Source organism: Lichenostomus cassidix, chromosome Z, assembly GCF_008360975.1.
Source record: "Lichenostomus cassidix isolate B80296 chromosome Z, HeHo_3.0, whole genome shotgun sequence".
NCBI classification, from domain to species: Eukaryota; Metazoa; Chordata; class Aves; order Passeriformes; family Meliphagidae; genus Lichenostomus; species Lichenostomus cassidix.
In genome coordinates, this window is record NC_139511.1 from 62,441,835 (window position 1) to 62,468,509 (window position 26,675).

The 26,675-nt window shown below is 38.9% G+C and overlaps 1 protein-coding gene across 4 annotated transcripts in view; it reads right to left on the bottom strand.

Moving 5' to 3' along the window:
- The window catches only part of OSMR (oncostatin M receptor), a 29,924-nt gene extending 7,931 nt beyond the window's left edge, over positions 1-21,993 (bottom strand). Inside the window, exons 1-14 of one of the 4 annotated variants that reach the window (XM_085042676.1) lie at positions 21,817-21,992; positions 21,164-21,568; positions 19,252-19,367; positions 15,957-16,053; positions 11,478-11,641; positions 9,730-9,895; positions 7,921-8,190; positions 7,206-7,332; positions 5,794-5,951; positions 3,614-3,750; positions 2,187-2,346; positions 1,588-1,664; positions 956-1,178; positions 236-418 (exon numbers count right to left, since the gene is read on the bottom strand). In XM_085042676.1, the coding sequence (XP_084898802.1) occupies positions 236-418; positions 956-1,178; positions 1,588-1,664; positions 2,187-2,346; positions 3,614-3,750; positions 5,794-5,951; positions 7,206-7,332; positions 7,921-8,190; positions 9,730-9,895; positions 11,478-11,641; positions 15,957-16,029 (1,738 nt within the window). In that variant the 5' untranslated portion in view covers positions 16,030-16,053; positions 19,252-19,367; positions 21,164-21,568; positions 21,817-21,992. Of the gene's footprint in view, positions 1-235; positions 419-955; positions 1,179-1,587; positions 1,665-2,186; positions 2,347-3,613; positions 3,751-5,793; positions 5,952-7,205; positions 7,333-7,920; positions 8,191-9,729; positions 9,896-11,477; positions 11,642-12,963; positions 13,051-15,956; positions 16,054-19,251; positions 19,368-21,163; positions 21,569-21,816 lie in introns of all 4 variants that reach the window. The other 3 variants (XM_085042678.1, XM_085042675.1, XM_085042677.1) reach the window with 3 other exon arrangements.
- Positions 21,994-26,675: the final 4,682 nt, after the last annotated feature.

Here is a 26,675-nt window from a genome sequence, read left to right on the forward strand (position 1 = left end):
AATATTGTGCTGACTTTTCTAATATAATACACTGCCTTCCAAGGCTTAATGGTGCTGGTAAATTTGTGGTGTGCAATTAATTTGGTAGGAAAAACATGACGTCACAATCCTTTGACAAATTACACCTGCACAGAACAGAATTCAATATTCCACATTATTTGTTTCCTAAATTCAATTAATACCCACAGCTTGAAGGACTCTTGCATAGTCTGAAAGAAAAGTGTTCGGCTTTCACCTGAGCTGATCACAGCACTGGAACTGTTGGGTCCAAATCTCTTCCACTGCAAATCACAAGGCTGCAACCTGGGAAAGTTACACCAATCAATAATGTAACTGTCATATATACTTCTGGGCTCCCAGGAGATAAAAATGCCATCATCCTTGCCATTAACTTGTCCTTCCTTAAGCTCCTTGATGCCTAGGAATGAACAAAACAGAATCTCTTATCATTGTCCTGCATGAGACTTCAGACTCCTAAACGAAGATCAATAGAGGTCCCACACTAAACAGTTGAAAACAAAAATAAAAGAGTTGCATTCCTTCACTAAATGACAAATGGGGTCTTTCACATGCTGAAAGCTGACAGCACAAAAACCATCCAACAATTGTTACTACATATTCACAAAAAAGTTCAGCTGCAGGAATGTGGAGTCAGAGAGTCACCAGAGACTAATCACACCGGCACTGGCTGCACTGTCAAGGCACCTGCTGCAGGACTGAGGCCCAACTTTTAGGATAAATGTATTTTGCTCTGTGAAGACACTCCCTGCACTTAAGCTTAATATACATACAGCTATGACCATGTAGGAGAAAATACAGTTGAAATTTTCAGACAGCAGTGCCACAAGCTAAGAGGTAAGGTTAATCTTTTGACAAAGATGATAAATTATGACTTCACTTGAAATAGGTAGAAACAAAACTCTAATAATGTAATTATAACTGAAAATACTCCTACTGTTATCTGTAGCTCTAGAGATGACCAATACTGAAGGAAGTGAAAAATTAACTTTGTTCTTTGCCATGATAGTGATTCTGTAGGAATGTTTATCAATGAAAATCCTTGTGCTATTGTAGACGGAAGGAACAGAGATTCTTTCAGGCTTAGAGCTGTGATCTTTTTTTTCCCAGGTTACTTCATATGAAATAATTCTTCCATTTGCTCGAAAACTTGGTGTTTGCTGGGAAAAAAGTTATGAAGGAAGAGAACAATAACTTAGTACATTTTGCTGAAAAAATATGAGAGGAGCATTTAGAACTTTAAATAACTAACAGGATGTATTATTTCTGTAAGAATGTAAACACTTGTTTCCATACATTCATACATTCCATTAAAATGGAAATGCAGAAATCTCAGAAATGGGATTTATCTTGCTACAGTATTTAGAAAAACAGGATTATAAGTCTGAAATGCCAGAACAGCACACTTATCATAGCTACGTGTGTTCTTACATATTTTATATATAATCTGTTTTAGATTTGTAAAAGACATGTTCAAACTGAATTGCTATTAAGTGCACTCCAATCATGGAAGAAATTTCCAACCGCTTTATGACGGTGTTTGTTTCTATTTCTGTTGTGATGTCTCACCTTCCAGAACAAGATCACATTTCGTCCCCCCACAGCTGGTGCAATTTCTCTCCATATGTCCAGTTTCCCCCATGGAGCTGCAATAAATAAAGCAAGACAAGAAAATGAGAATGCTCTAGCTGCTGAAAGGATAGGCAGTTTAACTGCTTCCTCCCATTTGAAGAAACTCCACTCCCAGCACCTCCTTGTCCCTATCACTCCCAGGTTTTGCCCAAACATCCTTTAATATCTTTTTCCCTCCATTTCTTTTTCTGAATTGAAGTCTGGTTAATTTCCCTCAAAAATCTTTGCTTGCATCTGACAAGTGCTTGTTCCCACCTCTGCACCATTCCTCTAGGCCTCACAGAGAACTGTAACTCAGTCTGACCATCTTCCCAGTCAACCGGATTTCCCACTACCTGCACTGGATGAAATGTCAGAGACTAGCAGGTCGGCTGAGAGTTATTTAAGAAGTCATCTTCTTGAAGTTTGCTCAGTGTGCTTCTCTTTTATGAATGCAACAAGCCTCTGCTTTAGCAGTGGAAGAGTAACAAACAACAAAGAGAGGCGGTGAGCAAAGAACATCCCTCAGACTTTGCTTCTTACTGGGTTGGACATACTTCCTTCCATTGTTCTGATGGTCAGGCGTCGGCTCCACTCACTCCACCTCCAGAAGTGCTTGGCAGCCCCGCAGCGCACCCTGGCCTTGTACTCTGTGTCCGGCTGCAGCCCACGCACCGAGATGCTCCGGAGGTGCGAGGCCACGCTGGAGCTGTTGTGCTGCAAAACACAAAGACACAACAGCCATAGCTCAGTCCAGCATCCTCAGCAAGATGTTCTTCTCAGAGAAAACAGTTCCTCCTCTAGACCCTGTAAATGCCACTGAAGCTTCACTTGGGAAAGACAGTCATGGAACAACAATCAAAAAAAGAAAAAGGAAATAATGCACAAGATCAAAACAGTGGGAGATCCAAAAAGAGGTCTGGAGGTCACCTCTGTGTAAGTGTCTGAGTCACTCAGACACTCTCCACATGAGCACTTTTTACGTTAAGGAGGAAATTTACTGAGATATTGCCCTCATACAGTCTGGGGCTATTACCTCATGTAAAAGTAGGATGCTGTTCCAGATATATGCAGAGCAATCTACAGCTACCTTTTCTTTCCATTCTTTTTCCCAGCCTTTACCACATGGTCTTCTAAGAGACAGAGTGAGTTCTGGTAAGATGCAAAAAGCCAGCATGCTTTTAAGCCTCTCCTCAAAACTGTCTCCTGCAATGGCCAACTGCAGTGGTCACTTGATCTGACAGCTTTTAAGCTACACTCAAGACAGAACACAGCTTGATTGTGATCTTCACTGGGCCTTTTTAATGTGCTAGAGGCAAGCTGCCTTCTAAGACAACAGCTATGGAGAAGTGACAGTATACAGGAGAAGAGTCTGTCAACCTCACCTTTTGTGGAAGGGGCGGAACAAGATAAGGAATCTACTCAAATAACCTTCAAAGAGACAGTAGAAGAAGGGGAGAAAAAATGTTCTGGGGTTCCATCACTGGAAACTTGCTGACATCAACTACAGTCAATAGTACACAAAAAGATCTTGGACTAATACAAAAGAAGTCTTCAACACTGCTCTCCACCACTTGTGCGTGAAATGGTATCAGCAATAAAAACAAATCAAGATTAGCAATAGCTAATATATGTACAACATGCATAATACGACTTTACAATTATTAGGCCCTTAAGTGTTTTCATTAACTTCAACAAATCTCAGAACCCATCCAACAGAGCACTGAGCCACATACACAAACCAGTCACACCATGCACTTCTGCTAGAATACAGGCAGTGTTTGGAGTGTGAATTAGTGCCAACAGTGACTGCCCACATGGACCACATAACCAGTGTAGAGCTTGGGAGCAAAAAAATCCAGAAAACAGACACATCCACATGCTCACAAGATTTACAGTGTATTTGTATTGCTGGGGAATTATTTTTTTAATATCACATCAGAGAGATCCTCACTCACTGAATTAGGAAATTCAGGTTTCATACCAGTTCTACTTTCCCATCAGGCTGGACTACTTCAGTCTGACAAAAGAGTTCAATACTGCTGTTTCGATAACTCCAATGTAATGTGATTTCTGTATCTGTGCTTTCTTCCCAAACCTGGAAAGGTGCAGTGGGATACACTGCCAATGGAAAATCTGAGTTAGCTCTTGTAAAACTTAAAATATATGCAAAAGTATGTTAAGATATTTTAGCTGAGTTGTAAAAGAAACTAAAAATACAGATTTTTTCCTAGTCTATAAGAAAGAGATATAAATATAAAACTTAATTTCAGAATGTAAATACAAGTAATGTTACACAACATAAAAAACCCCTCTGCACCAAGTTAGAAATACTTTAAAACACCATGGAGAAAAGGAAGAGAGACATTTATTGCAAACCAGCAAAGTTCTCTAATTCAGGGCCTGCAGAAGCTCCCGATGTAACATGGTAACATTAGACACAGTTTAACACCACAGAGTCCATCCTCTTTGACAGAAATTTTATTCACAACTCTAACACTGACTCCTGTCACTAGTTACCCTCTGGTAAACAATGCCAATGCTACTTCTTCCAAAAGATTTCTGAGATCCTTTACTGCAGTTTAAGCAGTATTGAGCAAGTGAACTAAATCTCAAACTCTCCCATGTTATCAGTATGATTATGAGGAATGCAATGCAAGGTGAGGACATGGCAATGTAAGTGAGGGGTATGCTTACCATTATCCTAAAACTTCATGAATTACGTTATTGAATTACACTACTCTGTGAAATACAATTTGAGGACTTTCATACACAAAAGTTTGTGTTTGATACAGAACGTCCAAACTACCACATGCAGAATTGGAAAAAATGGATTTACATTTTCTTTTACTTACTGCAATCCTTTAAGTTAGGAAAATTCTAATGTAAATATTTGCAGGATCAGAGAAAACATGAAGGATTTTACAGGAATCGCTATTTAAAAGGTTAACTCATCACACATACTATATATCATTTCTTTAACTTGCAGCTATCTCTAGGACTAGAAAAAGAATATTGTAGTAAAATTTTAATATACTTATCACACTGAATGTAAACTATTCTAGCCTGACTTCCCATGAAAACTTAGATTATGACGTTGTGCTGTCTCCCTACAACGTATCGGTTTACTCTTCCACTTTTTTCTTGACCTGTTTCTTCCATTTCTAAACTATCAGATAATCAACTTTTAGAATTCTCATGCCTCTCTGAGACAAATCTATATAAAGACATCTAAATTATCTATCTATATAAATATCTAATTTATATAAAGACATCTAAATCTATATAAAGACATTAAACATATGGTCCTTCATATGAAAAATCACATCTAGCAAAACTGTCAACAATGCCTCTGAGGAAGGAAGCAGCGCCAGGATGCACCAGTTACACCAACAGCCTCCTAGGCCATTGTCTTGTCAGCTTCCAAGCTTCACAAAGCATATGTTGCCTCCTGCTTCTTCAAGCAGGTGAGGCAGCCACAGGACCTGGGGAACACTGAAGCAGGACTACAGGACACAAGGCGAACTGGAAATATTTTTGGAACAGAAAAAATAGCCAGTTGTTTTGAGGCAGGAGCAGGAAGGAACATATGGGACCTGGGGCATACTGAGATAAAGGACAAAACTACCGGGGAACAAGGAGCCAGAGTCATCAGATAGTCCTCTCAGAATAACCTGGCTTTTTTTCAGTGATGAACCACACTTCTTCCCTTACAGTAGCACAGTGGATATTAGTGTCCCATGTTAGGACCTTAGCACCACCACTTCTTTCCCAGAAATAGCTCTTACACCTGTCTCACATACCATATCATACCAATTCCCAAGTAACCTATACAGATATTTTGCTTAAACTCCCTTTTTATATCCTTGCACCATACTTTTTTCTCTTCCATAAACCAGCTTCTACAAAGCAGCAGATTTTGAAGCATTAAGGGGTCATTCCAATAACCAAATCTGACCTTTAGAGGAATGCTGTTTTCTACCATCAATATAACTTTCCAAAGCTGAAACTGAAGAGAGAGCAGAGGGTAACTGTAGCCCATAGACAGATGAGTAATTGTGAAGATAAAAATCAAGGGCTTCCACACTTTAAACCAGGGCACGGAAGTATCAAGCTCAGAAGGACCAACAAGAAGCCCTAAACAAAGACAGAAAAGAACCTTACTTCTGTGATTTACATCAAAAACATCTGTGGCAGTTTTGTTTCCCAGTGCATTTTTCACAGTCACTGTGACATTCCAGATCTTCTGCTGGCCACTTTCCCAAGAACATGTGCACAGGTCAGAACAATGTGCCTTGCACAAGTCATTTTTCTTGGACGACCTATCAAAAAAAGGGAGAGGTAGGAGGTGGGGCAAAGAGAAAGAAAGATGTTTTTCCTTAATGTACAATCAACATAGATGTTGAAGTTTCTGATGTCCAACTAGAATACAGCACCATGAAAAATAAGGCTGTCAGGGAATATAAGGAACCACCCAGTTCTTTCCCTCAGTCTGAAGTAGATTGAATACAAATATTCTTAAAAGAGAGTTCTCTTCAAAGGCTAAATTTATCTTTTTAAGATACAGCCACATTGCTTTCAGAAATTTCTGGATGGATATTCTAAACCAGGGACTTATATGTTAAGACTTAAATAATTTACATGCCTACCATTATGCTTTTAAATGAAGTTGTGATTTCATCTTCATCTTGAAGTGTATCTACTCACCTTCCATTTTCAAATCACCATCACAATATCTTAGAAGTGAACGATGCAGAGACCAGGACGGTATGTACAGTGCTGGCCTGTTGAAGATCTCTGCTGAGATCTTTTGATGGAAGTGTGTTGTGATCATGAGGTATCTGTCCTGTTTTAGGAGTTCCCTTTTCTCTACAAGCCCTGCTGTAAAGCCCCTCTCCTCATGTAAGGGCCATCTCTGATATGCCACAGCTGTGTAGCCTTGGCTCCTCAGACTGCTAAGAAAGAGCTGTGTGGAAGTCTGCAGTTTTTTGTCTTTTTTTTTTTAATATAAAGAAGCCAGCCAAAAATTATTGACACAAGAAGGACTTTTGAGCTAGGACTATAAGTAGCTAAAGGACTCAAGCAGGAAAACACCAGCACTTAAAGTTCTAAAATCCTAAAGGAAAATAATTAGGGAAACTAATCAGGCTAAGTACTAAGCCTGAGTCAACATTAGCGTCAATGTATCATGAGCACACTAATACTCAGCCTACCAGCTGACCCTGGTTATCTCCTGTGTGTGCTACCCAACGATTATGTTATACTTTTAAGTTACCTATATCCTGATTTCAGGGTGTTTTCATACCTACCTAATGATATTCAAACATATTAACTCAGAAGAATGGTTAGAAGAATGTTTATCAAGTCAGAATGTATTCCAAAGGACGGCCAACTTTTTTATAGCTAGTCTAATTCAAAGCAGTTCTGCACTGCTGAAGCTTTATTAAATAAGTGTTCAGTGAGGTGGAAAGAGGCAGGCAGCTAATTACAAAGACAAAAAGCATTTCCTCAGATTCTAGGGGAAAGAAGGTGACTGGTACAGCAAAGATCAGAGTTAACATGACAATGAGACTTACGTTTCAGACAAGGTGTAATATGGTGAATTCGATCCGTAGAGATAGGTCTCTCCTGCTCTCCAAGTACATGTTATTGTTCTCATGTCTTGAGTATGGCAGGAAAAATCTTTAGGTGTGTAAGGTGGTTCTCGTCAGAGGAAATAACCAAAAAAACAACATCATCACAGCAGTCAAGGCAAAAGTCATCAACTTTCTAATATATTAACAAACTAGAAATAACGCATAAGTATGAGGTCTGGTTTGGTATAGGTGTTATTACTGAAATTCAATGACCACTCTGCAGACATAGTCAAGATAATACCATGAGTTAATAGCAATCAAACACTTTTATGCTCTATTGTCTTTTCTTTATACTCATCTATTCATTTATTCAATCTGTATTCTTTTCTATCTTTAAAAATTGCCATTAGCCTTGAAAGGGGGACTGTGCTGAGTTTTTACCACATGCACACAGACAATGAAGCTGAAATCCTACATGGGTGGGTATATTTAAGAATCAACCACCTGTGCTAGGATCAATTAATTTAATGCTATTCTTTACTGCTTTCTATATGTAAGTTTACAGATTTGAAGTCAGACATTAAACAGAGTTCAGCCAGACATGACAAGACCATGACAACTTACAGCAAGCTTTTTTTACCCATCCACTTTTTCCACAGTCATTCTTGAGTTAATCACAAGAGGAAAATAAAACTGTAACAATGTGTTCACTTACTACCCACAAAGAAAGCTGCCTCATGTGTCGTACCATCTTCACTGAAACAGTAGAAATGAATGTGAGACTTGCTACTTGACACATTTTTCACACTGAGAAGTATGACTTGACCATTTGTGTGATTGAAAACATCACCAGGTGGGAGTACAGAGAATTCCTTAATGATTTGATTTTTCTTTCCTATGCAGCAAAGAGTGATATCAGAGCCTTCTTCTAAAGTTTTTTCTTTTGGAAATATTTGTACCCTACTGATATTTGAAGTGTCCAGGCCTGCAAATTGAAAAAAAAAAAATCTCAAAATCTGCTCATGGCAGCAGCCCTCAGCCAGAGCACAAAACTAACCACTTACACAAGAAATCACTAATGTTATATTATCCATTAGTGGACTTTTATTTAGTATTCTTCCCAACACAGAGATGAATTCCACATGTAATAATACCTACATTTCTCTAAAATGCATAAGCATGGAATGCAGTCCAACAAACTACCTAAGAGACAAAATCCATTTTACTGCCTTTCACTTAGAAGAAACAAAAATGTGCTGTCAAGAATTGCCTTTACAAAGGAACACCACCTCCTGCTCCTACGCACAGACTGTTGCTCATATCCAAAATGCCTGCTCTTCAAGAGTCTAAGCAGAGGGCTAGAAAACCATTACGGTCTGATGCTCATGCAGAACTCAGCTAAGAGGAGTCAACACTGACTGAATCAGATCAGTGAGGGGATATCAGCTTAGAATGAGACTCCCAGGCTTTCTATGTTGGACTGCTTCCTCGATGCAAAAATTAATGGATTTCAGGTGACTCACAATCTTTTACACATTTCACAGGTAAAATCTACTCTTAAGAATCTGATCCAAAAATCTGATGACATCTAGAGTTACTATCTTTTAGAGAGCTCTAAATCAGGTCTGTAATGTGGGATTAGTTTGTGACCAAGAAATAGTATTTTTGAACCCCATCCAATTGCAATTGAAAAAAATAAAATCTCCAAGATTGAGGTTAGTGGGACAAAAAAGAGATTCTTGCATCCTATTTCCCATTATATAACAAGAGAGGGATGAGCGCCACAATCCAAGTATGAAGACCTGTAATGCCTCTTTTATACCCATGATGTCTCCAATAACTAAAAGCTCTTGCTGCTCCAAATGAGTGTTTCATTATAAAATCACTGTAGTCGTATTTTCTAAAGTAGTTACATGTTTCGTTTAAACAAGAGTCTCTGGAAACCAAACTGCTCTAGTAAGCCATGGTAATCTAAAAAAAAATAAAATTGTGATGTCATTAGTTATGTTATTGGTTCATTCCCTGTTCTTATATAATTACCAAGACATTCATTCCAAGTGATATAAGGAGCTGACTTGCTCCTTTCCCTCTGCTTCTGTAATACTAATTCAAGCTAGGTACCCCAGACAAAAGCAACACATTCATGAGACCACATAGTTTCATCAGATCAGGAAGCTATATGCTTCCTCTCCTTTCCCTGAGTCTGAGCTGCAGATGTGCCTATCCAAGATCCCATGCCACTCCATGCACTGTGTTGCTTTAATGTGTGAGCAAAAAAAAAAAGCTCTAAAACTTTTGGCCGACTAGCTTAGGAAGATAGCCTGCAAATTATAGCAATGGCTGGGGCATTGCTATTTTTGCCAACAAAATACAAGGAATTGGTCAGTGCTCAGAGCAAACAGATTCTTGATCGGATGCCATCTCTCCTGAAGAGTCCTTCACGGTCACATTCCCTGGTAAATCACAAGCTAGCTTTATACTAGAGAAAGATTAAACCAATATTGCTAAGTCTGTTTTTGCTTACCAGGGACAGTCTCCCACAAACTCCACTGACTCCAGGTTTTTGATGCTTCTGCCTTGCTCCTGATTCTCACTGCATGTGACATACACTCCAAAGGTATGTCTGAATCCCATGTCCAATGAAGAGGCTTTTCCAGTTTACCAAGTGTAACATTGTAGAAGTGAAACTTCTACAGACAAAGAGAAATAAGGCAAAGAATTGAAAACATAGCAATGTGAAGACACTTTGGAAATACAGTCAAAAGTAGTGAGAAAGCTCAATGGAGGAAAATGTTTTTGAAAATGAATGTCTGAAATTCCACTAGCTATACATGATCTCATACTAAGTAACTAGTCAGCTAATCAACTGTTTTCAGATCTGTACTAGCAGCAGTGGAGTGACTGATGTTCTGACATATTTATGAGTGAGACCCCATTTCTCATGACATAGATTTGCTCTCAGAGACTTTCAGTAGGTTTTTCGTGCCTGCTGTTACATAAGCTCATGCCTACAAATGTGTCCTAAAGCTCTAGGTTACATATCCCTGTGGTAGAGTCACCATCCCTGGAGTGTTTTAAACGATGTGAAGATTCAGCACCTTGAGACACGGTTTAGGGGTGGACTTGAGAGTGCTGGGCTAACATCTGGACTCAATGACCTTAAAGAATTTTTCCAACCCATGGGATTCTATGATTCTATATATTTTAGTACTTCTTATAGCCATCATTTTAGATTCAGATTTTTCAGTTTTACTAGGTTTTTAATTTTCTTTGGAGACTGCTCTAATATAGAAGTCACAGAGAAAAACACAGATCTGTGCCACTTGTATGATTTGTACCAAAGCCCTGACTTACACGGACTAGAGAACTTCTCTCCAGTACTGCTTTCCATCAGCAACACCAGCACTTTCATATTACCACTGCTCTGAGAAAAACTCTGCCATAAGTTCAAAACTTAATTTCTTGGAATTAAGTCACTGAGGAATGTAGTCACTGCTCTGGAATTTATATAGGCTGTTGTCCTTTGGTATGAGCAGACTCACGGAGTTTCTTTATGGGTACACATCCTTCAGAAAAGCACAGAAGCAAATATGTTCCTGTATGGTAGTAACATCTAAAGTAACTTGTTATGTTTACTACGAATAACAGAACAGACTACATCCCTGGATTTGAAACACTTTTACTTCCTTCCACCAAGTTAATGAGAGTTTGATGAAGGACACTTAAAAACACTCAAAACTTTGGGTTTGTAGCTATATGGCCCCAGTTACTGACTTTAGGGTGAGATCTACTCATGGGGCTAAAACTCCTATCCAGCATATCAAAGTGGTAAAAATCTTCAGAACCGCAGAGAGCCCATTTGTAGTGATGATGTTGCTCTTCAAACTCAGAGACAGAACTCCTCCAACTAGGCTGATCAAAGTATGTTGTGATTTTTAACAATGCCTATCATATTTTATTGATCACTGATTTCAGAAAAAAGACACCTTGTGTGTTTTTCATGTGCTTTCAAAAAATAGCAACTTTAAATGAGCTAGTGCAGTTTTTTCAGTTTTACTAGGTTTTAAATTTTCTTTGGAGACTGGTCTCATACAGAAGTCACAGAGAAAAACACTCAAAATAGGCCTAAGAGTACTATTTGGGTGATCTCCTCCTCTTCAGAAAATGTTGCTGGTTTAGGGAAACTCTCATGATCAGGACTTTGCAAAGGGACATCACTACATCTTCCATCACTGTAAACGACTAGTATACTTCTTTCCAAAGTACACTTACTGTCCACACAGTAGCAGTTTCATTGGTTCGACGGACTTGTATCTGAAAAGACATTGCCAGCTCAGCATCATGTGCTGACTTGTCAACATCCCATTCCACCAGCAGCCGCTGAAGATCTGAATCCTTGGAGACCTTAAGGTATGTTACTGGAAATACATGGGATTCTAGGAGCACAAAAAGGACACAAAAATATTACTGTCTAGCTAAGTTACAAAGCAGATCTGAAATAATACTGTTCAGAGGTAAGATAGGTTCCACAACAGATTGTTATGAAGGAAAAAACAAAAGGGATCAAGACCTATGCTACTGATAACATAAGGAGAGATAATCTTTCTTAAGGAATCAGCAGGCTAAAATGAGGTTCCTGAATCTGTTCAATAGCTCCCCACCATGATGTTTGGTATGCTATTTAATTCCTTTATGCTCTCACTTTACTAGCTGTTTTATGGGAATACAGATCAATCCCCTCATAATTCTATGAAGAGGAACAACATAATGTATTAGAGGGACTAAATCCAAAAAAACCCCAATACCCCACAAGCCTTCATGTCATTAGGGTAGAGATTCTGGGCTCAGTTTTGATCTCTGACTTAATTCAAATTAAACGAGTCAATGCAAAACCATTATTTGAAACAGAAAAGTTAAGTAGCTAGCTCAGATGATAGTCTAGTATTAAGTGCATTTCTGGTTGCTCTACACAGAGCTGAGGTACTGTAGTCAGGGCTGTGGATTCTTCTACAGGAATTAGACACCTCATTCTAATGGCACCTGCATCCTTCTCTTGGTCTGAAGTTAATTCCCGTAATGAAGTTTAAACATCAGACTGAAGTCCCTTTTGGCGTTGGGAAATGAAATGCCCTGCAAGATCATTCTGCTGAAAACTACAGATAACACTGTAAGTGGTTCCTCTTTTTAGACGTTTTCTTTGTCACCCCTCCCTAAAAACCCTAACTCATGGAAGAGATGAATATAGCACTCACTGATTTGTCATTTCTCTCCTTCGTGAAAACTAAACAAACAAACATAAACACCCTGAACTTGATCTAGTTGTTAATGAAGCCAGGGAGTGGAAACAGCCAAGAGACCAGAGTTTTTCTTTTGCCCCTGGTGCTTTCCAAAGTACTTCCGCTTCTTACAAAGGACACGGTCAGAATGTTTATACTACCCAAGACAGAGAAAAGTCACAAAAATAGCCACATCTTTTAATAAAATAGAACTCATTCTGTGCATTCCTGCCACATTACAGCCAGAGTTGTTAGGGACATGACGGACTGCCCCAGCAGCCCCTTCTCACAAAACTGCCACCTCCCCTCCTGTCCACTCCTGTCTCCCACATGTGCTTTGTCTACTGAACTACCTGAGACTTTCACCATCTATCACTAGCAGAAATACAAGCATTCTAGGGATTTAGACTAAGAATCTACACTTTGAGAGATGCTTCTTGTAGCCATCACATATGCAAACATTCTGCAACTCATCCACTAACCTCTGTGCAGCAGTATTCCTGTATAGGGATTTTTACATTAGGAGAAGGGAATGAAAGTGTCAAGAGAAGCAGCAGTTACAACAATCTCTGGTCAATCAAGGGAAATAAAAAAAAAAATTTCATAAGCATATTTGTTAATTACAAGGATACAGACATTGACACAACTTTGTGGTTTATGTAAGTACAGAATATAATTAAAGAATAAATGGGGGAAAGAATTTATTTTACCATTAGTACAATATTATTAAAAACTAATGGAAGAAAGGACCCTCTTTTATCAAATAATCCAAAAACTCTGTTGGGATATTTTTAACCTATTCCATTTTGAACGGTACTAGAAGTCAGAGCAAAATGAAAACCGTTTGTTTTCAATCTAGAGGAAACTACTGGTATAGGCTTCTTCAGATAAGCTTGGATGAAGAAATCAAGTTTCACTGTTCAAACACTTGGTCTCAGAACTATGATTGTGGAATCCTAAAGAGTTTTGGAGAAAGAAATGTAGACACATATATGCAACACAACTTCTATCAATTCTCATTTCAATCTTAATATATAATTACTAGAAAATGATTAACATGTAAATTACATGAAAGCAGAATTGACAGCCTCAGTGTCTCTGTGAGGTAAACAAAAAATGTTTCAAATGCAGAAGTAAAATTTCCTTTTTGGCCATGGTAATACCATAGTCCTTACAAAATGTACCTGCTTCTTCTCAGCTACTTTTGAAAACGAAAATTTGTAGGTGTCTGGAACTGAATAAACAAGGTGGAAGACTTGAGGATAAATTTCACTAAATGATGATGGAGCATCAACTTTAGGTTTTACTGGAAAAAGGAAATATTATTAGCTTCACTGCCAACAACTGACTAGGCAAGGAGCCAGAACAACGAAAACAACACAGTGACTCATAAAATTAACTGTGGAAGCAGAGTATCACTTTATTTTCAGAAGATAGGACAAAACACACTTTATTTTCCCACATTTTATGGACTTTCACCGCCAAAAGAAGATAAACACTGTTAAAATCCTACTTATGCTAAGGATTTGACTGTAATGTTGTTCCTCTCCAGTACGTAATCTTAGCTGTTCATTTTCTGGTCAGCCTTACTTGTACATTCATCACCCATTCACGTGAAGCATGGTCTACCAAGTCTCTTAGAGGATCTCATTTCACATACACAAGCTGGTGGCTGATCTAGTACTTTGCATTTATAATGTTTTCTGTCTGCACTGCTGAAGTAACAGGGGAAGAGAGGAATTGGGAAAAGGAAAGGACCCTGCTAGTTTCTCAGTGAAATTCAGGCACAAAGTAAGGGTCCAGGGAAAGGAAACAAATACACCTGAAAGAAAAGCCAGTCAGTTGGCAGAAACCCCTTTCCTTTTCAGGGTGCACCATTAAAATAAAGTTCTGTATATCTTCTGAATTTTCCCATCCTCTTTCTACACTTTTTTCTAGCAAATTCTGATTGTGTCACTATTATGCCTATTGCATTGATGATGAACCTGTACCTCCTCTTTGCACCTGTTTCTTGTTGTCCAAACTAAAGCATAATCCCTTTTCTCATAATAAAGAACATTTCCACATGCCACATTTAATTAACTTGATTAAAAAAAACCTTCAAAGGTGTCATTAGTTTCTGTTTTTTCTCCATCTGTACAAGTGCCCTTCCACCATCCCCTTTCAGTTAGATGACATACCACTTCAGACCCCACACAATTTTTTGACACAGGATCACTCATAAGACAGCCTAGATCATCATTCTGAGTTTATACATAGTACTAATAAAAAGAAGAAACAATATAGTTACGGATATATCTAAGATCTGGATGGCCACTGAGTTACAATGTGGGTATTAAAGAATTTTGTAGCATAATTTTAACATATAGAAATATTTGCAGCATTCATAGCTACAATATTCTCTCCTAGTAAAATTAAGTGATCAAGGCATCTTAAGACTTGTTGTAACTTGAAAGCTAACTCAAGACTATGTGAATTGCTTTATGATTAACAGAGACTAATTCTATTTCTGAACAACTGCATGTGAAAACAAGTGTTCAAGTTACCATAATGAAGTAACTGTTCAGACTTGCCTGTGTAACAAAGTTTTGCCATTCTAGGAGCACTGTTAAAAAGTCTCAAAACTGAGGAGCTGGCACCTTGTGTGAGTGGTGTGCGAACACATGCATTTCAAGCTTGAAGAGAAAAAAATGTCTGAAAGAGATATATTATCCCCTTCAGTATAACAAACATATTAAAAAAAAAATCTCTCTTCCTTCTTCACCAACTTAATAAAGACAATAAAATTTCCGTAAGGCAGACTAGAGCCTGGTGAGCTCTGCCTTCTCAATGGTGGTCATTGAAAGGTCAACTAAAATTCTTCTTTTTTCTTTTAATGGAGTCATGCCCAAATGCTATTGCCAGCAGCAAGTGCACAGTAAGTATTTTTACCTTAAAATACATAGCCTTCTTAGAAGTTATCATATTATTCAAATTTTTCACCTTCAAATATGCATATTTGCCTTTTGTATTTGTATTGGTTAAATATGTGAATTGTAAAATATAAAAATCTGGTCCTGGAATCTTGTCACACAATCAAAAAAGAGCCAAGAGAAATGTTAAAGTTTTCAGAGATGAGACAAAAAAAGAAATGAAAGAGGCAAAAAACTAAAAAAAGCTGTCAAAGAGGAAATAAATTATCTGAAGATGACAGTACAGATCAAAAACATAGGAGACAGAGGAGGAGCAAATAAATAAATACCCTTTGGTTTCACATCAATGCAAGTTGTTGATTCAACAGGCAATTTTGCATAATAAGGTCACAAAAGGTAATAATTCAAGTTGGTCCATCACCATACCAAAGAGAATAATTTGATTACATGTTGTAACACGTTGTAACATGTTGCTTAATCACAGACTTACAAATCATCAAGTTGAAAGATTCAGTTGCTGTAGACTGCTTCCAAATAAAAAAATCAAATATTCAAACATTTACCTTGCTGTGAGCATGTAGTGTAGCATGTCCTCAGGGAGAAGAGTACTGCCAGAATCATTAAGTGATTCATCATTCATCCACCTTTTCCTGCATAAGACTTACCAGCAAAAAAAAATTTTTATTTGTTTCTTTCAGGAGAAATGCAGCATGCCAAACAATAGTCCATATAATATTACTGTATTTAAGCATGAATAAATAAATACCCAATCACACAAACTCCAGGAAGTTTAAGAGAAATTCAGGAAGAATGGACAAAGAAAGATAAGGAATGAAAAAACCAAACCTTTTGTTTTTAAGACCTGGTTACAGCAAAGTAGCACTACAGTCAAAAAGCCCAACTAAGTCTAAACAAACAAATCACACAATATCTTTTAAATTTTTCATTCACTTATTTCAAACAAATACTGAAGTAAAAGTTTGTCCTAATATATTTTGGCTTTCTTCCTGCACAAGTAAGAAGATATCCATCCTAACAAGGGGAAAAGAGGTGCAAAATGCCTTGTGGTTTCTGCTCCACCTAAAGCCTGACTGATGAATCCAGAAGACTCTGCCAACAACCAGGACACTACATGGAGGGCTTTAGTTAGACTGGAGCTAAAACACACATATCAAGTCTTAGCAAGTTCCATTCCCAGATGGACAGTCATCTGAAGTACCACAGAGCTCTATCTTGCATATCGTTTACAGCTCTGACACTCATGCTGCGCCACGATGAAACTCTGACTTGCCTAGCACAGCTCTGAAGGACTGATTGTTTGTCAGATCTCAGAAGACATGTGGGTGCAAATTTCCCCATGCAGAAGGGAGGGGTGAACATCAGGCTGCAGTATGGTTAAATCTCTCAGGCACAAAGGGTACAGGAGTACAAACAACAGGAACAGGACGATGGATACAGCTATCTTTAACTTAGAACTTGTACATTTTACATTTCTGCAGCTGTGCAGAACACTGATAAAGAGCCTTCTATCACTGCTTCCGTAACAGACGTTGGAACTGCTTAGCAGGAGATAACCAGAATGACCTGTCCCCACTAAAGCTAAGAACATAACATTTACTGATTTCAAAAGGGCTAGGAATTCACTACAGAATTTATTTCTAGCTGGAAACTTCCAGTTTAATACCTCAGAGCTGCAGACTCTTAGGTCTAACAAGTTTCATTAGATTCAATGGTTTTGAGAAGCTGTGAATTTCAGGATCAAAAGAAAAGACTTCAAACTATTTTTTTTAAATGTTTCTAAAGGTCACATGAGCACTATTAGAATGGTCCTGCATACAGCACTGCAACCCAGGGCTCAATGCACACCACAAGCATCCTTGCTGCTCTGTGCCTCTACCTTTCCTTGTGAGCTCAAATGCTTCACATGGCGGTCCCCATATTTACCAGGTGAGTGTTGTCTTGCCTAATGAACAGGCTTCTGCAGTCTTTGTCACTAAGCCAATATCCTCAAAAGTATTTAGATACCACTAAGATCACCATGTTATGAAAAACCTAAATATTTTTGAGAAGCTAGGCCTAATTCACATGCAACTGTTAAACTGTTCCAAGAACTGATTTAGGGAAATCTTATATTTTCTAGATTTTCCAAGGGTTTTTTAGCACCTAAAAGGGTGCTAATAATAATTTTTTATGTATTTTCTGGAATAAACAAGATGGACTAGCTCTTTCATATGGTAAAGAGAGCGACAAGTAAATTACAAAAAAAGAAATTTTTCCAAGGCAGATCATGTTAAAATATCTGGTAGCTCCTTCAGCAGATTGTTTTGGCTTTTTTGAGTGGTATGAAATTAATATTGAGGTACAAAGCCAAATCTTACACATGGTTTTTTTTTCTTTCCCCCCTCAGAAAAATGGTGAAATTAAAACTGCCTTTAAAGTCAAAGGACTTGACTCTCTGCTCTAAGACATTTTAACACAAGGGTGGTCAGGCTCAGCAGCATATCTCCTGACTTAATTATATCAGCAGGATGAAAACCTGGCCCTACAAGACTCCCAATTTTGTAAACATTTTTGGGGTTGGACACACAAAATTTGGCCTATTGGTTATGAGTGACTTTAATCCAACATTACATTCAGTAGGAAAGTACTGTGGAATAATGACATTTTAGACTAGTTGTTTAAACTACTTCCTATTTGGAAAAAAACAAACTTTTATACTCTTAAGAAGCATTCTCAACTATTGTAATGAAACCAATGTCTAATTTAACTATCTAGCTCAAATAATTTACAGCATCAGTAATTACTAATGGCACAGCCTAGATCACCTTCATTGATGTAAAAGCCTTATGCTACTAAAGGATAGTAAAATATAATAAATGATTACCAAAATATAATCATATTTTGAATAATGACAATGGTTTTTCACTACTCAGTATGTTAGTAGTGTAGTTTAATGGTGCAAAATAAATAAATCATGGTAATATGTGCAATTGTAGGTGACAAACCAGTTTTCATGAGAAAAGTCCTAGAATTCCTAACAAAAGAGAATATGTCATTTTAAATAAATGACACACTACTTGATAAAAAGGAAACATAGTCCTTAATATATGACTAATATTTTGAATTAAATCCTCTTTATGCAGAAAGCATGCCTGTGACTAACAAATTAATCACACATAAGAATTACCACCAGTGAATGTCAAGCACTTATTCTGTATTATCAATAATTAAGTACTTTTATAAAATCATAATTTAAAAGTCTGTGTCTTGGCTACAGTTTTACAAAATACATTACCAATTTAATTTAAAACAACAACAACAATGATAATAGATAAACAACATCCTTGCCAAAAGTGAAAACTGAACAACAAAGGGAATGAAGACAGGTAGCCAGAAAAGGGGAGATAATACTGAGTTGCAAGTTGAAGTCAGTTGGACACAAAATCATCTGTCAGAACTCCAGAAGTTAGCTGAGCAATAAATCTTTCATTTTAGCCTACATTCTTTCCCCTTTCAAAAATTCAAGTTCTCTGGGGGGAAATAAAGCAGAGTTGCTTGGTTTTATCAGCCTGTAGCAAAAAGTACCAGATTCTTTTACATCATAACTACTTAGCCTACTTGTATTCTTCCTGTTGGAAAAATGTGACCTGGGATATGACAAAACAGATACAGATGGATTTGGGACTCTTCAGCCTAACTTGAAATTAATCAGCTCTGATAGATACTTTGATAGAACAGAACTATTTTGGAGACCTGACAACAACTGCAACAATACTCAGCAGCAACTGCAATTTGTCATATTAAACATAATAAAAGAGGAATCACGCAAGAAGTGGAGACAGCATAGGAGCAAATTACCTGTGAGAGAATGAAATCTCCTTAAGTAGGTAGTCTGAGACTATTTTAAATAAATGTCTCCATATAAATGATTTTTTCTTCAGAGCTAAAGGCTGGCTCACATGATCCCTGAAGTCCTGTCCAAGCCAGCGTTTTTGTGATGCCATGGAAGAAATTAAAAAGAAATTCTCATTATTTATCTAGTATACACACCAAAGATCAACATTTCATCAAACCCCACTTCAAAGTCACTGAAGCACCAAAATTCAATTGACTGGGAATTGGAGCTAAACTGCTGCAGCACCTAGAACAGCTGTGTATGTAAGGAAATGAAGCCACTGCTATGAACATCTAGTCATAGCTGACTGCAGAGTTAATCTTGATTGGTAGCAATCTTCCTAAAGGCACATATTTCAAATCATACTTCATACAACTTTCTTTTCTCAGTGGCCTTTGCTTTGCTTATTTAACACAGGTGCCAGGCATGATACAAATCCGGAAATGAACCTGAGCCTGTAAAAAGGCGCAGCAGAAAAGAAATGTTTCCAGTTGCAGAATTCTTAATCTGTTTAATAGAGAGTATTAGATATGGATTCCAAACCATAAACATGAGGGATTGAACAAGTTTTTCTAAACCAGACATGGTAGAGGACCATCAGTGAGGCAAATCAAGTAATAATACATAACACTGTTCATCCTATATTGTTATTCCCTCTACTTCATATACAGACAAACTGAGGATAGGAATCACAATCCAAGTTTCAACCACTCAACACAATATTGATAATGTGATGTTGTAGAGTCAAAATCTAATAAACTCTTTCCACAGCCTCCAAAGAGGCACTCCTAGAAAGTAAGCGGAGCACAAGTAGACTAACTCATCCTCCTGATGTGGTTTTTTTGTCTCCTAAAAAAAGAGATAACTAGATAACTGTCAAAAGGAACTGAAAGACCCTAAGTCATCGATTTGCACAAAGACTCTACAATAGAGTGTGTCTCTGCTCTCCTGATTCCTGCAATTGCCACTATATCCTTTGCAAAACCAATAGTGCAGAGCTAACATCCAAATGAGGCAGCTTTTCCTGAAACAGCAAGGTGTGTCAAGCCATCAGGAACCTATTGAGTGTTGGTAAAGTAGTACCTGCTAAAACATTCCAGCTAAATAGACCCTTCTTAAACTAAACATCACACTTTTTAGAGGAAATTGAGAATTTGATTTTCAACAGTCCTGAATGCTAAAAAGGAAAAGAATATCTTAGATACCACATCCTAAAATGGATGTATCTTTCCTTTAGTCCTTGTACTTGCTTTCTGTTCCCAAGCAATTTTAAAGATGGTTTCAATTACACTTAACACACAAAATCCATCTGTGTATAAGACACTGAAATCTCCTAATAAGCCTTTGTAATCTAATGGGTGAGCAACAAGTTTAAAAAGCTGCATAAAAAAGAAAGTAATTTCTATAATTACAGTCTGATACACATGTAATAATTTGACCACTGAGGAGTAGCTTTATCTCCTGTGTTTAGATAAACAGAAAGTTCTTTGATGCATACTGTTCCTTTTCTAAAAAGCTTTGCCAAAAATAGAAAAACATGCACTTCATGGTCCCACAAAGACAAGAATCCAAACAAAAACGCAATTAAAATAGAGGGGAAATGGGATCTAAAAACATAAAACAATTAACAAACTTTGCAAAACTACTCCAGCCCCAACAGAAAACAAATGTCAATAATTGTAGAGAAGCAATTTTTCAGGCATGATCAACTTGTAACACTGTTAGGATCTATCTCGTTTGTCCTGCTGGAGTTGGGACTGGTCCAGGCATGCAAAATTTAGATAAAAAGAGAGGCAAAAATGTTATACCGAAAACTAGCCAAACTACAATAAAATCAGGAATCCCACTGGAACTTATGATATTTTTTTTATTTACCCCAGTGGTTTTGAGATTAAGCAATGGATTTCAGCCGCTTAAAAGAAAGCAGGAACCACACTTTCTCTCTGTATGATGCCGGATTTAAAGGTCTGGACTCTCGTTTCTGTGCAAATTAACACCTTCTTGAAGCAGCGGGCACAGGAGATGTTGAAACCAAACCCCCATCACCTGGCAGGTGCAACATCCCCATCCCACGAGGTACCCCACATAAGCAACTTTTGCTCAGGTGAAATCTGCAGCTTTTATGCTGCGGCTGAGCAGTGACATCCTGAAAGCGGAGGAGACCAGACGGTCATGAAGCGCCCTCAGTTCGTGGGTTGCTGTGATGCCGGCGGGCTTCTGGAGGACGGAGGCTCCAAAAGCGCCGCTCCCGCCCTCCCTCACCGCCGAACCGAGGGGTGCCTGGAAAACACGGGATAACGAGCAGGCAAAGAGTGGGGAGGGCATCAGAAGGGCTAAAGTTCAAATTAAAAACGCCACAGAGCGCTTCGAAACAAGCCCAAGCGGAGAGGCGCGTGGGTGCTCCTCAGGGGGGCCGGCAGAGCCTCCCCTCAGCGAGGATGGACGGGACGTCCGCGGACAGAGAGGAGAAAGGGGAGTCACTGAGGGAACGGGGGCTGCCGTGGCAGGGAGAGCCCGGCATCACTCACCTGCAGCCGCCGGGAGCTCTCTCAGGGCCGGAGTCAGACGGACCCCCGCACGCCGGGACGCGCCGGCCTCCCCGGTCAGTGCCGGGAAGCGGCTCGGCCGCCGCCCCTCCCCGGGCAGGGCGGTGCCTCCTCCCACCTCGAGGAGACGGGTGAGCCGCTTCTTGGGAATTTCCCCCTGCTCCGGGAAGAGCGGCCCGGTCCCTTGGCTGCTCTCCCGCGGCCACGATCCGCCTCCTCCTCGAGGCGCCTCAGGGCTGCAGGGTCCTGGGTGGGCCGGGCAGGGACAGCGGGTCAGGCAGGGTAGCCCGAGAGGAGCGTGAGGGGCAGAGAATGGACAGGCTCCGGTGTGCCCAGTCTGCAGCGGGCAGGAGCCCTCTGGCAGGAATGGTGTCCCCAACGCCCCTTCAGGCCTGGTGCCACGGCCCCAGGGTCCCCGTGTGTCCTGGTGAGGCTCCGCGGGGCAGGCACGGTGGCTGTGGCCGCCGGGGCAGACTGGGTGAAGGAGGGGCGCGGCGCCTGCCGGGGGGCTCGGTCCGGGCCGCGACCAGCCTGGTGCCGTGTCACATTCCCGCAGGCACCTGTCTGAGGAGATCCCCTACAGAAACCGCGTCAGGTAAGGCTGTGGCTCAAAGTCAGGCTCTTCACTCCCAAAAGTCACATAAAGCATGAAGGGAGACCAGGAGCTGACCGTGTGTCAGTTGCGGGTCCCCATGTGACTGGCCTCATTCAAAGAGGTACAGTATGCCAAAAGCTGCCTGGCTACATCTTCTGATGTAGCGCTGAGAAAGTTTAGTTTAAAGTTGTTGCTCATCCCTTCCAGGGCATTTGTGGTGAATGTTTTTCCAGTTTGTAGCACTTCTACATAAAAGAGGATTTCTGTCTCTTCTTTTTGTTTTTTTCTAAGGTACATTTTTAAGTTAAACATAATGTACCTTTTAAGACACACTTTTCCTCACTTTCCTCTGGATCGTCTCAAATTCTGGAAGCTTGGTTGCTTTTCATCAGGAGGCTGTGATCTGCGAAGTTTCAGCCTTACAGACTACATTATTTTTATACCTCCTGATACATAGTTTGCCATTTTTTTGTAGAAGCATAATGTTGCCAACATATGCTTTGCTTGTGATCCTCTTCGGCACCTTGATCCCTCTCTTCTGAACTGCTGTCTAGCCAGTTGTTTCCTGCGTTGTTGTATTTCAGGGATATCTCATGCTTCCCTCTGCCTAGTAACATCCTGCCCCTTAGTCAAGTGTTCAGTTTTCTTATGATGCTTTTACTTTCTGGTCAACCAGATGATTTCTTGTCAAAGGATAGTTCTATACTTCAGAACTCTATTCTTAATTATTGCGTCTGTTTTTTCCAAAGAGTTCCTGTGCGTGTTTTGTGAATCATATAAACTGACCTTTTCACAGAGAGTCACTTATTTTTCATTGTCTGTATGTGGTGTGGAAGCACCACAGCTGGACATTTACTGTTGTTTCAGAATTCAGAGCATATGAAAGATCATCTAACTGCTTAGTGTTACTGAAAATGCAAATCATAGATGTCTTAAGTTTGGATGCCAAAATTTCAACTTTTTTTTCTTATGTTTGTTAACAAGTCTCTACAATGTGCTAGTAAGCTCTTTCCTGTAATGTTTCTAGACAGTATAATTAGTAAAACTTCCTGGAAATTTATCAGTTGAATATTGAAAAGTATGTTTTGAATTATATGCAATAAATACAATATGGGGTAGAAAAATCTTTGCACATACTATTTTAAAGATACTATATGAACTCAATTTTGAGCTTTGAGCACTATCTGTGTGTGAAAATATTTATTCTTTTAGGCCCCGAGTAGAGATATCTTTTAAAATCCATCAATATATTTAACATTTTCTGAATCATTTCAACCCTGCTGTGGCTCTCTATTGCTTCTTTGTTTGGGTAGCAGCAACAATCTCTGATGCTGCTTTTACTGATCCACATGATCCGTAAGTTCCAGGATGAACAATGTATTAGCTTATCCTTCGAATGCTTACCTATGAACATATGATTTCCCTGCTACTAGAAATAATGTTCAAGGTACTAATTAGAACTAAAAAACCCTAAGAAGTTATTGAATAATGTCTATAAGGAATTTCTTGCCTGGTCAGAAAATGTTTCAAAAGGTAAGTTATCAAGATCCTGATATTTGAGCAGGAAAAACTGAAATAGAAAGAGAAGAACAAAGGTAAATTTTTCCACAAAAATTCCACAAAAATTCCACAAAATAGCCTGGAAGCTCAATGTGTCAGGTGTCACAGAATCTACAGAATTCAAAATCCCAAGTCAGATCCCAGAGTTCTCTATATATCAAATTATAGCAATATAGTTTGCAAACAGCTAGAAGACATCCAATCCAACCTGGCACCCTCTGTGTCTGTAACAACAGCTCTGAGTTTCACCCCACCTCTTCTACGTGTTTGGTTGTCCATGTACATGCATCCAAAGCTCATCTCTGACACAACACACCCGTGTAACCTTGATCCAGACAGCTCTGAACGTTTGCCGTCTGTAGAGAATTTTGAAAGTAGGGCTGTGGACATGAGATTGTTGATGTTTGAGGGTTTCAGAAGGAAAGCACTACCATGAAAAGGTATAAAATCATAAGGGTAAAAATCACCTGGAGAAGCCTAGCCAAGCTAGGCAGTCTAGTTGGGGACTAGCTGTGAATCCTTGTGTCATGTTTAACAGTGTTGATGGGGGATTGCAAATTGGAAATGCTGTGTTTCCTCTCCAGAGAGACATGGAAAGTGGCCCTTAACCTTTTGACTCATGCCTGCCTGCTCAGCAAAGAGTTCTTATGTAGTTTAACATAAGTGGCAAATATGGTAGTGGTTTGTCTAGCAGCTCATTAAACTCTAGCTAGCTCTTCTGTCTGTTAGCAAAGTAACTGCTTTATTTTCAATTATGTGTGTTCTTCTTGCAGAGTCTCTGTGCCTGACTAAAATAACCTGAACAAACTGACGGAGTGTGACAAATGCACTCAGCTCCTTAACCAGCCTAAGGGTAGCTTTTACAATCTCCAAAGAAGGTGAAGACCTAGGGCATAACCAGGACAAGAACTTCTCTAGTTTCAGACTGTTGTGTAAAAATACACAAAGGAATAGAGTGACACAGGTGAGTATTGATGCATGTGAGCTTGGGTCACTGATCATGTAAATAACACATGAATAGCAGGTAGCTTTTCTAGGACTCATTTATCAAGGAACAAAAAATGTTGGGGGTGCAAGGAATCTCATGCATACCATACCCATTGTATGTAGTTTGACTACAAGCCAACCACTTTATTCCAGAAATATGACAGCCTAAATCACCATTCTTCGAGCTCTCTCTGTTAAGCAGCTGATTGCATGAGATCTCCTCTTGAGCAGGAACAACTCTCAAGGTTGCTCTTTAAGACAGAGAGAGACCTCCCACCTGAACCGGATCCTCTGTAATTGGATACCATGCATAATCTGATATTATAGTGCACTAAGATTCTTGTATTGGTAACTCTGATTTTTGTATTGGCAACTTTGAATCCTTCTTGTATCATTTGTGCAGTACGTAAGACAGTGAACCTTGCCATTGAATTTTGTTGTAAAAGTTACACTTTTACAACATATTTCAATAAACATACTTTTACTGATACTTTTGGTGGTAGTTCTTTATTTTCCATATTTTAATGTCAGCTGTTCCTAAAATAAAATATTTCCTCTTTTATATGTCAAGGGTTTGCAGCCTCTTGGCATCAAAAACTAATTTTTCTCTGTTGAGATTTTTGTTACGCAATATTCTTGTTATGCTACATAACCTACTTGCATAATTTACAAATATTTACCCTGATGTTGTTGTATTAATTTTTACCCATACGCATACTACACAATGCAGTAAATCTGCCCCTTATGAGTAATAAAAAGGTAATTTTCTTTTTTCTCCACCCTTCAGGAAGAAAGTAAGCCATAGGAACAATGCTATCTACGTTAACAGGACAATCTCAAAGGAAAAAAAATCTACAAACATAATGTACAAAACACAATTCCCTTTGTCAGGCACTGAATCAAAGACTTGAAACAAGAAAAATGGGGTAGTTTAATGTTCCTCATTAAGCAGTGCAATGAAAGACTTTATTGTATTATTTCAAGTAAAGCAGAAATACTAGTCTGTATTTCAAGAGTTTCTGATTCCAGTTAGTTAGTGATATGCATGAGTTTCTGCACAGTTTAGTGGAGGTGTTGATTCTCTTATTAAAATCTAGTAATTTGTATGAAAAATCTGACATTCTTTCAGTTGTAAATTAATATTTAATGTAATGTGAAAGATGCCATCTTTAGCCCCAAAGCAGGATGAATCACACCCACTTCCTGATTCTCAAGTTTTTTTCTTAAAATCTCCCGTTGCCTTTGCCAGAAGTTCCACTGCCTTCCAAGGCAGCCTCTGGCTAGGACCTAACTATCCTTAGTGGTAGAATGTTCTCTCTCCCAAAAACGCTTACTAGGTCTTTATACCCACTGCTCTCTGCCTGCAAACTAACAGAAACCAAGTTATTAGTTTCTGTTCTGCAGCAGCCTTTGAAACATTGAAGATTAATAACAGGACCCCCTCAGCCCTCTCTAGGTTAAACAACCTCAGCTCTGTCCATGGTTTACAGAATACTGATTGTGTTCACGCTATTCACGTCTCTTGCATCCAGTTTTGAAAAAAGAATTGGAGGATGCAGCACTGCTTTTAACAGGAGTTTTATTAACACTGTATTTACTCACAGGTGAGACTTCTGTTCCTACCTGTCTCTACATTTGCTGTTTCCTCAGAAGCAGAACACCTTATTTAAAATCTACCTGTCATGTTCTATAAGCCATA